Genomic DNA, 11,656 nt, shown 5'->3' with positions numbered 1-11,656 from the left:
AAGGGATTTGGGAGCATAAAAAAACTGGGAAAAGGGATTTGGGAACATGTAAAGGACACAAAAATCCTGGGAAAAGGGATCTGGGATCCCAAAAAGGACACAAAAAGCCTGGGAAAAGGGATTTGGGGACACCGGGACCTGCGGCGCCGGGCTGGTCAGGCCCACCAGGAGAGCTGGAAAACAGAAAATCCATGGAATTCCAGAAATTCCGGGTGGGAAAAGGGGAAAATATGGAAAAAACGGGGTTAGGAACGCAAAAAAACTGGGAAAAATGGGGTTGAAACACACAAAAATCCTGGGGAAAAGGGGATTGAAAAATACAAAAATCCTGGGGAAAATGAGGTTAGAAAACACAAAAATCCTGGGGAAATGGGAAGGAAAGACACAAAAATCCTGGGGAAAATGGGGTGAGAGACACAAAAACCTAAAAAACAGGGTTGGAGACACATAAAAATCCCGGGAAAAGGGATTTAGGCACACAAAAATCCTGGGAAAAGGGATTTAGGAACATAAGAATCCTGGGAAAACGGATTTAGGAACATAAGAATCCTGGGAAAAGGGATTTGGGGTCCCTAATAGGACACAAAAATCCTGGGAAAAGGGATTTGGGGTCCCAAAAAGGACACAAAAATCCTGGGAAAAAGGGGAATGAAAGACACAAAAATCCTGGGGAAAACGAGGTTAGAAAACACAAAAATCCTGGGGAAAATGGGGTGAGAGACACAAAAACCTAAAAAACAGGGTTGGAGACACATAAAAATCCCGGGAAAAGGGATTTAGGCACACAAAAATCCTGGGAAAAGGGATTTAGGCACACAAAAATCCTGGGAAAATGGATTTAGGAACATAAGAATCCTGGGAAAAGGGATTTGGGGTCCCTAATAGGACACAAAAATCCTGGGAAAGGGGATTTGGGGTCCCAAAAAGGACACAAAAATCCTGGGCAAAGGGATTTGGGGACACCGGGACCTGCGGGGCTGGGCTGGTCAGGCCCGCCAGGAGAGCTGGAAAACATTCCTTCACCCCAAATCTTGCTGCTTTTTACCCCAAAATTTGGCGATTTTTTTGCAAAATTCACTCTTTTTTCCCCAAATTTTAGCTATTTTTACCAAAATTCACATTTTTCACCCCAAAATCACATTCTTTATCCTCCATTTCAGACATTTCATCCTAAATTTGGGGTTTTTCCCCTTCAAAATTCACATTTTTTCCTTAAAAATTCACATTTTTCGCCCTAAAATCCCCATTTTTTTACCAAAAATTCCGGATTTTTTACCAAAATTTTGGTTTTTCGCCCCAAATTTCTGACCTGCGGCGCGGGCAGCCCCTTTCTTGTGGCTGTTCTTGGCCAGGGGCAGCAGCAGCTCCTGCTCCTCGGGCGGCATCTGCGCCACCTTCTGCAGGAAGAGCTTCTCCAGCGTCTGCGCCATCAGCACGATGTCGTCCGTGGGCTGCAAATGGGCCAAAAACACGGGAAAATGGGAAAAAAAATTGAAATTAGAGGTTGGGAAAACTTCTCAGACCTTAACGAATTTTTTAGATTTTTTTCGGAATTTTTTGGACTTTTTTCAGATTTTTTTCTGATTTTTTTTTCCATTTTTTTTTCCATTTTTAAGGATTTTTTTTTCCATTTCTTGAGAATTTTGGGGGTTTTTGGGTGTTTTTGTGCAATTTTTAGGTGTACTTTTAGTTATATTTTGATGTGATTTCGGGCAATTTTTGGGTCTATTTTGGAGTTTTTTAGGCAATTTTTGGGTCTATTTTTAGGTATATTTTGGGGTGGTTTTGGGCAATTTTGGAGTGTATTTTGGGTATTTTTGTGGAAATTTTGGCTGTATTTTTAGGTATATTTTGGGGTGGTTTTGGGCAATTTTGGAGTGTATTTTGGGTATTTTTGTGGAAATTTTGGCTGTATTTTTAGGTATATTTTGAGGCGGTTTTGGCCAATTTCTGTGCGATTTTTGCGCGGTTTTTTGGGTATTTTTGTGGCATTTTTGGGGGGATTGTTTGTGCAACTTTGGTGTGAATTTTTGGGTGGATTTTGGGTGAATTTTTAGGTATATTTTGGGTGGTTTTTTTACAATTTTTGGGTGGATTTTTAGGTATATTTTGGGGTGGTTTGGGGCAATTTTTAGGTATTTTTGTGGCATTTTGCACAGGATTTTTCGGCTGATTTTTTGCAATTTTTGTGCCATTTCTGGGCATTTTTGCGCCATTTTGCATAGAATTTTTTCTGTGATTTTTGTGCAATTTTGGTGTGAATTTTTGGGTGAATTTTGGGTGAATTTTTACACTTTCTGACCTTGTTGTAGATGTAGCAGTTGGTGAACATGGTGTTGATATTTTTCTGGCTATTTTTGGGTGGATTTTGGCTATTTTTGGGCAATTTTGGGGTGGATTTTTAGGTGCATTTTGGGGTGATTTTGGGTGTATTTTTGGCAAATTTTTGGGCATATTTTAGGGTAGTTTTGGGTGTACTTTTGTGGCATTTTCAATGAGATTTTTTGGCTGATTTTTTGTGATTTTTGTGCGATTTTCGCGCCGTTTGGGGTATTTTTGGTGGGATTTTTTTCTGCAATTTTTGTGCAATTTTGGTGTGGATTTTTGGGTGGATTTTGGGTGAATTTTTGCATTTTCTGACCTTGTTGTAGATGTAGCAGTTGGTGAACATGGTGTTGAAGTCCTGCATGCACTCAGCCGCCCCCCAGTAGTAATTGTTCTCCAGGCGCCGCTTGATGGTGCCCATGTCCATGGGCTGCTTGATGATCTTGTGGTAGTCCTGCAGTTTTGGGGCAAAAAAACACATTTTAGGGAAAAAAAATACATTCTGGGGGGAAAAAACCAAATTTTGGGGGAAAAAACCCAAATTCTAGGGGAAAAAGTTCAGCTTTTGGGGGAAAAAAAACCCAAATTTTGGGGGAAAAAACCCAAATTCTGGGGGAAAAAGCTCAGCTTTTGGGGGAAAAAAAACAACGAAATTTTGATGAAAAAAAAACCCCAAATTTTAGGGGAAAAAACCAACAAAATTTTGATGAAAAAAACCCCCAAATTTTTGGGGAAAAATCCCCAAATTCTGGGGCAAAAAATTCAAATTTTGGGGAAAAATCCCCAAATTCTGGGGCAAAAATTCAAATTTTGGGGAAAAATCCCCAAATCCCTTTAAGATCAACCTTAAATCCCTTTTAGGCTCAGCTTTAAACCACTTTAGAATAAGGTTTAAACCAGTTTAGCTTTAAATCCCTTCTAGGCGCAGCTTTAAATCCCTCTTAAGGTCAACCTTAAATCCCTTTTAGGCACAGCTTCACATCACTTTTAGGCTCAGCCTAAAGTTAATCTCAGGCCTAAACAAAGAGAGAATTTTCAAACTGACACCTGTGCCTGACAGGGACAAAATTTAGGCTGAGGACAAAAAGGATGAGGGACAAAACCCAACACCCAAAACCCCCTAAAAACCCCAAAACCCCCCAAAAATTTTTACCAGTAAGCCGAGCTTAACGGCGTCCATGGGGTGGCAGGAACTCATTTTAGAACCAGCTTTAAGTCACTTCTAGGATGAGGTTTAAATCACTTTAGGCTCAACTTTAAATCACTCTTAGGATCAAGTTTAAACCAGTTTTAAGTGCAGCTTTAAATCACTTTAGGATCAGCTTTAAACCACTTTTAGGACCAGCTTTAAATCCCTTTTAGGACCAGCTTTAAATCCCTTTTAGGCTCAGCTTTAAATCCCTTTTAGGCTCAGCTTTAAATCCCTTTTAGGCTCAGCTTTAAATCCCTTTTAGGCTCAGCTTTAAATCCCTTTTAGGCTCAGCTTTAAATCACTTTAAGGATCAGGTTTATATTAGTTTTAGGCTCAGCTTTAAATCACTCTTAGGATCAGATTTAAATCCCTTTTAGGCTCAGCTTTAAATCACTTTAGGATCAGGTTTAAACCACTTTTAGGCTCAGTTTTAAATCACTTCAATCTCAACTTTAAATCCCTTTCTGGATCAACTTTAAATCACTTTTAGGCTCAGCTTTAAATCCCTTTAAGATCAGCCTTAAATCACTTTCAGGATGAGGTTTAAATCCCTTTTAGGCTCAGCTTTGAAACACTTTTAGGATCAGTTTTAAATCACTCTCAGGATCAGCTTTAAAACACTTTAAGGATCAAGTCTAAACCAGTTTTAGGGTCAGCTTTAAATCACTTTAGGATCAGCTTTAAATCCCTTTAAGGATCAGTTTTAAACCACCTTCAGGACCAAATTTAAAACCCTTTTAGGATCAGCTTGAAATCCCTTTTAGGATCAGCTTTAAACTCCTTTTAGGCTCAGCTTTAAATCCCTTTTAGGCTCAACTTTAAATCGCTTCTAGGCTCAGCCTAAAGTTAATCTCAAGCCTAAACACAGAACTTCAATGTTGACACCTGTGCCTGAGAGGGACAAAACTTGAGCTGAGGTGGAGCAGGATCAAAGACAAAACCCAAAACCCAAAATCCCCTAAAAAAACCCCAAAACCCCCAAATCTTTACCGGTAAGCCGAGCTTAACGGCGTCCACGGGCTGGCGGAAGGGCCAGGCGAACTGGTGCTTCCAGAGCGCCTTCATGACCACCTTGTGCAGGTACTGCAGCTGGTTGGTGACGCGGCCCGGCTTCTTGGGGTTGGACACCTCGGGCGGCGGCGGGTTGGCCGGCGGCGCCGCCAGCGACGGCACCGACGCCATCGTGGGGCTCTCGAAGCCCTCGTAGAGCAGCGAGGGCTTGCGGATGCGCTTGCCCGGCGCCGAGTCCGTGGCCAAGGCCATGAGGGCGGCATTGCCCTCGCCCAGAATCCTGGAAAGAGGTAAATAAAGGGTTAAAAATAAAGTTCCTGGAGTTTCGGGAAGAAATTCCTACAAAAAACGGGAAATTGAGGCAAAAAACGCGGTTAAAACCGGTTTTAAGTGGTGAAAATGGACTGAAATCTGCAATTGCGCTGTTAAAACCGGTTCTAAGTGCATAAATGGAGGGAAATCTGCAATTCTGTTGTTAAAACCGGTTTTAAGTGGTAAAAATGGAGAGAAATCGACAAATCCGCTGTTAAAACTGGTTCTAAATGGTGAAAATGGAGAGAAATCGACAAATCCGCGGTTAAAACCGGTTCTAAGTGTGGAAACTGACCAGAAATCTGCAAGTCCCCTCTTAAAACCGGTTTTAAATGGTGAATATGGAGAGAAATCGACAAATCCGTTGTTAAAACTGGTTCTAAGTGTGGAAATTGACCAAAGATCAAGTCCGCTGTTAAAATTAGTCCTAAGTGTTAAAACCGGTTCTAAAGGTGGAAACTGACCGGAAATACTCAAGTCCGCTGTTAAAACTGGTCCTAGCTGTTAAAACCAGTCCTAAATCCGCAATTCCACTGCTAAAACCGATGCTAAATGGGGTAAAAACCGATCCTAAATCTGCAATTTTTCTGCTAAAACCAATCCTAAATGGAATTAAAACCAGTCCTAAATCCATAATTCCACTGGTAAAACCGATCCTAAATCCCCAACTCTGCTGCTAAAACCGATCCTAAATCCGCAATTCCGCTGCTAAAACGAATCCTAAATCCACAATACCACTGCTAAAACCGATCCTAAATCCACAATTCCGCTGCTAAAACCTATCCTAAATCCCCAATTCCACTGCTAAAACCGATCTTAAATGGGGTTAAAACCGATCCTAAATCCACAATTCCACTGCTAAAACCGATCTTAAATGGGGTTAAAACCGATCCTAAATCCACAATTCCGCTGCTAAAACCCAACCTAAATCCACAATTCCACTGCTAAAACCGAACCTAAATCCGTAATTCCACTGCTAAAAGTCATCCTAAATAGGGTTAAAACCGATCTTAAATCCCCAATTCCGCTGCTAAAACCGAGCCTAAACGGGGTTAAAACTGATCCTAAACCTGCAATTCCGCTGCTAAACCTGCTCCTAAGTGCTAAAACCGCTCCTAAATCCCCAAATCCCCCCCACCAATCCCCATTTCCCGCCCGATCTCGGGCACAAACTCCCGGAATTCGGGGCAGGAGATCCTGAGGATCCCGGGCAGAAATTCCCCAGATTTTGGTCTGGAAATTTTGGGAATTTCAGACCAAAATTCCCGAAATTTTGGCCATAAAATCCTGGGAATTTCGGACAAAAATTCCATGGAATTTCAGCCGAAAAATCAGATTAATTTTTCCATGAACTCCAAGGAATTTTAACCAAAAATTTCGGGAATTTTGGTCAGAAAATCAGGACAAAAAAACCTGAGGATTTTGGGGATCCCAAAGATTTGGGGAATTGATCCCAGGATTTGGGGACATCGATCCCAAGGATTTGGGGACATTGATCCCAGGATTTGGGGACATCGATCCCAGGGATTTGGGGACACTCTTTCCCCAGAGCTGACCTCTGCGTGACCCCAGGACTGTCCCCAAGGTCACGACCTCGGTGACAAGGACAGGGTGACCCCGGTGACACGGTGACAGTTTGGGGTTCCATGTCACTGTCACAATCAGGGGGTGACACTGCCACAGCTTGGAGTCCCAATGTCACTGTCACAGTCTCAAGGTGACACTGCCACAATTCGGGGGTGACACTGCCACAATTTGAGGGTGACGCTGCCATAATTTGGGGTTCCATGTCACTGTCACAGACAAAGTGACACTGCCAGAGTTCGGGGGTGACACTGCCACAATTTGGGGTCCCAGTGTCACTGTCACAATCGGGGGTGACACTGCCACAGTTTGGGGTTCCAATGTCACTGTCACAGACTCAGGGTGACACTGCCAGAGTTTGGGGGTGACACTGCCACAGCTTGGAGTCCCAATGTCACTGTCACAGGCTCAGGGTGACACTGCCAGAGTTTGGGGGTCCCAAAGTGACACTACCATGACCTGGGGTGGCACTGCCACAATTTGGGGTCCCCATGTCACTGTCACAGCCTAAAGGTGACATAAACCCTACACAGACACCCGACAGTGACACTGCCACAATTCGGGGGTGACACTGCCATAATTTGGGGTCCCAATGTCACTGTCACAGGCTCAGGGTGACACTGCCACAGCCTGGGGTGACACTGCCACAGCTTGGAGTCCCAATGTCACTGTCACAGTCTCAAGGTGACACTGCCACAATTCGGGGGTGGACCCAGCACAGGGTGTTCCTCAGTACCACAACCACAATTCGGGGGTCCCCATGTCACTGTCACACCATGGGGGTGACACAAACCCAGCATGGGGGTCCCACAGTGTCACAACCAGGATTTGAGTGTCCCCATGCCACTGTCACAATTTGGGGGTGACACACACCCAGCACAGGGTGTCCCTCAGTGTCACTGCCACAATTTGGGGGTCCCCCTGTCACTGTCACACCATGGGGGTGACACAAACCCAGCATGGGGGTCCCACAGTGTCACAACCAGGATTTGAGTGTCCCCATGCCACTGTCACAATTTGGGGGTGACACACACCCAGCACAGGGTGTCCCTCAGTGTCACTGCCACAATTTGGGGGTCCCCCTGTCACTGTCACACCATGGGGGTGACACAAACCCAGCACGGGGGTCCCACAGTGTCACAACCACGATTTGAGTGTCCCAATGTCACTGTCACAGCATTGAGGTGACACAAACCCAGCACAGGGATCCCAGTGTCACTGTCACACCATGGAGGTGACATAATCCCATTATGGGGTCCCACAGTGTCACAACCATGATTTGAGTGTCCCCATGTCACTGTCACAATTTGGGGGTGACACACACCCAGCACAGGGGTCCCCCTGTCACTGTCACAGCATGGAGGTGACATAATCCCATTATGGGGTCCCACAGTGTCACAACCATGATTTGAGTGTCCCCATGTCACTGTCACAATTTGGGGGTGACACACACCCAGCACAGGGGTCCCCCTGTCACTGTCACAGCATGGGGGGTGACACAGACCCAGCACGGGGGTCCCACAGTGACACTGCATCCTGTGGGGGTCCCATTGTCCCTGCCTCAGTTTGGAGAGTGACACAAGCCCAGCTCGGAGGTCCCACGGTGACACTGCCACAATCTGGGGTCCCAATGTCACTGTCACAGAATGGAGGTGACACCCCCCCCAGTCCAGGGGTCCCACGGTGACACTGCCACAATTTGGGGTCCCAATGTCACTGTCACAGACTCAGGGTGACACTGCCACAGTTCGGGGGTCCCACGGTGACACTGCCACAATTTGAATGTCTCGATGTCACTGCCACAGCCTGGGGGTGACACTGTCACAAACTGGGGGTGACACTGCCACAACCTGGGGTCCCATTGTCCCTGTCACAGCCTCAGGTGACATTGTCACAGACTGAGGGTGACACTGCCACAATTTGGGGTCCCATTGTCCCTGTCACAGACTGAGGGTGACACCGCCACAGTTCGGGGGTCCCACAGTGACACTGCCACAATTTGGGGGTCCCAATGTCACTGTCACACCACAGGGGTGACATAAACACAGAAAAAAGGTCCCACAATGACACTGACAGGATTTAGGGGTCCCCATGTCACTGTCACAGCCTAAAGGTGACACAAACCCAGCATGGGGGACCCACAGTGACACTGACAGGATTTAGGGGTCCCTATGTCACTGTCACAAACTCGGGGTGACACAGGCCCACAACACGGGTCCCACAATAGCACTGCCACAATTTGGGGGTACCAATGTCCCTGTCACAGCATGGGGGTGACACAAACCCAGCATGGGGGTCCCACACTGATGCTGCCACAATCTGGGGGTCCCCATGTCACTGTCACAGCATTGGGGTGACACAAACCCAGCACAGCCACCCCTCAGTGACACTGACAGGATTTGGGGGTCCCAATGTCACTGTCACACCATGGGGGTGACACAAACCCAGCATGGGGGTCCCACACTGATGCTGCCACAATCTGGGGGTCCCCATGTCACTGTCACAGCATTGGGGTGACACAAACCCAGCACAGCCACCCCTCAGTGACACTGACAGGATTTGGGGGTCCCAATGTCACTGTCACACCATGGGGGTGACACAAACCCAGCATGGGGGTCCCACACTGATGCTGCCACAATTTGGGGGTCCCCATGTCACTGTCACAGCATTGGGGTGACACAAACCCAGCACAGCCCACTGTCACAGCCTAAAGGTGACACAAACCCAGCACGGGGGTCCCACAGTGACACTGCCATGACTTAGGGGTCCCAATGTCACTGTCACACCATGGGGGTGACACAGACCCAGCACGGGGGTCCCACAGTGACACTGACAGGATTTAGGGATCCCCATGTCACTGTCACAGCCTAAAGGTGACACAAACCCAGCATGGGGGACCCACAGTGACACTGACAGGATTTAGGGGTCCCTATGTCACTGTCACAAACTCGGGGTGACACAGGCCCACAACACGGGTCCCACAATAGCACTGCCACAATTTGGGGGTACCAATGTCCCTGTCACAGCATGGGGGGGACACAGACCCAGCATGGGGGTCCCACACTGATGCTGCCACAATCTGGGGGTCCCAATGTCACTGTCACAGCATGGGGGGGACACAGACCCAGCATGGGGGTCCTACACTGATGCTGCCACAATCTGGGGGTCCCCATGTCACTGTCACAATTTGGGGGTGACGCAGGTCCAGCACAGTGGTCCCACAGTGCCACAACCAGGATTTGAGTGTCCCCATATCACTGTCACAGCATTGGGGTGACGCAAACCCAGCACAGCCACCCCACTGTGACACTGCCATGATTTGGGGGTCCCTATGTCCCTGTCACAGCGTGGAGCTGACACAAACCCAGCAGGGCCACCCCACAGTGACACTGCCACAATTCGGGGGTCCCAGGGTCACTGTCACAGCATGGAGGTGACACAATGACCCGGGCAGGATTTGGGGGTCCCCATGTCACTGTCACAGCATTGGGGTGACGCAAACCCAGCACAGCCACCCCACTGTGACACTGCCATGATTTGGGGGTCCCTATGTCACTGTCACAGCGTGGAGCTGACACAAACCCAGCAGGGCCACCCCACAGTGACACTGCCACAATTCGGGGGTCCCAGTGTCACTGTCACAGCATGGAGGTGACACAATGACCCAGGCAGGATTTGGGGGTCCCCAGGTCATTGTCACAGCATGGGGGGGACACAAATCCAGCACGGGAACCCCACAGTGCCACCACCACAACCTGAGTGTCCTCATGTCACTGTCACAGCGTTGGGGTGACACAACCACCCCACAGTGCCACCACCACGATTCGGGGGTCCCAGTGTCACTGTCACAGCATGGAGGTGACACAAACCCAGCACAGCCACCCCTCAGTGACACTGACAGGATTTGGAGGTCCTCATGTCACTGTCACCATTTGGGGGTGACACAACCACCCCACAGTGCCGCCACCACAATTCGGGGGTCCCAGTGTCACTGTCACACCACGCAAGCCCCACAACCCCACCACCACCACCCCAATTCCGCTGTCCCACGGCGCACCCCCTCCCCAAAATCCCCTCCGCGTCCCCTCGCCGCCAGCACCTACTTGCTCTGGGGATTCACATTCTGCAACATCCCGGCGGCTGCTGCTGCTGCTCGCGGGCCCGCCCGGCCTTCGTCTCCTCCTCCTCCTCCTCCTCCCGCCGTCTCCTCCGACGAGCCCCCCACTTTGCCCGGCCAAAGCTCCTCCGCTGCCGGCCCGGTCGGGGCCTCCCCAGCGTCAGCGCATCGCCGGTTCCCGGGGAGGGGGGTCTTGCCGGGAGCCCCCTCCCCTCTGCGAGCTGCTCGGGCGGCGGCGGCGGCCGGGGCTCGGCCTCACATCCACGGGGGCGCGGCGAAAATGGCGGCGCGCTCTGAGGGGATGCACCGGGGGGCGCGCGGGGATGGACGAGGGCGGTGGAGGCGGCGGCAGAATGGCGGGGAGAGGCGGCGGAGGGTGGGGGGGGATCGTTCTTCGGAGCCTCACCGGACCCGCCGAACGCGGCGCGATCCGCTCGATACAACCCCGGCCGAGTCGCTGCCCGCCGCCGGCGGCCGCGGGAGGGAAGGAAGAGGCGCGGAGCCGCGCTCGGAGCGGCGGATGACGGCGGATATCGCGGCGGGATCTCAGCGGCCGCGCTCCATCTTGGCTCGCTGAGGGAAGGAGCGGCTGAGGGGAGGGGGGGGGTTGGAGGGAAGGTGGTGGAAGAAGAAGCCGGGCGGAGGCGTCCCCCTCGCCGCCGGTGGCCGCAGGCAGGGGTCGCTGCGGAGGCCGGGGAGGGTCCGGGGAGGGTCCCGGAGCCCTCCGGGACGGCGGAGGCGGGGGATGGAGCCGGGTTGGGGCCGCCCCCCTCGCGCGCCGGGCCCGACCCGCTCCGTCCCTTCGTCCCCGCGAAATGGCGCCGCTCGGCCTGCCCCCGCCCGCCCTTATATAGACGAGCGCCGCCTCGCCATTGGCCGCCCCGCGCGCTGACGTCACCCAACCGCCCCGCCCCGCCCCGCCGCGGCCTCATTGGGCGGAGGCACCCGCGGGGAGCGGCTGCGATTGGGCGCGCGCCGCGTCAATCAACGGCGGGGCTCCCCGCCCCTCCCGGTCTTCCGCCCAGCGCCTCACCCGCCGCGCGCGGCCGCCTCGGCGTTGATTGGCTGGCGCCGGCGCCCGCTGCGCGCTGATTGGGCGACGGGCCGCGCGGGGG

At 50.6% G+C, this 11,656-nt stretch overlaps 1 protein-coding gene across 1 annotated transcript; it reads right to left on the bottom strand.

Moving 5' to 3' along the window:
* Window positions 1-969: 969 nt before the first annotated feature.
* Window positions 970-10,843, bottom strand: BRD2 (bromodomain containing 2; the record flags this gene model as incomplete). Its single annotated transcript, XM_039717697.1, has 5 exons — window positions 10,528-10,843; window positions 4,508-4,808; window positions 2,642-2,779; window positions 1,310-1,451; window positions 970-1,004 (listed from the first exon to the last, which is right to left on the bottom strand). Coding segments are annotated over exons 1-5 (645 nt in total), but the record flags the coding sequence as incomplete, so codon positions are not given.
* Between the last annotated feature and the right edge of the window lie 813 nt (window positions 10,844-11,656).

Source organism: Passer montanus, unplaced genomic scaffold (assembly GCF_014805655.1).
Source record: "Passer montanus isolate IOZ18808 unplaced genomic scaffold, ASM1480565v1 scaffold389, whole genome shotgun sequence".
NCBI lineage: Eukaryota > Metazoa > Chordata > Aves > Passeriformes > Passeridae > Passer > Passer montanus.
The sequence above is the reverse complement of the archived record's forward strand: the minus strand, read 5'-3'. Positions and strand labels throughout refer to the sequence as shown.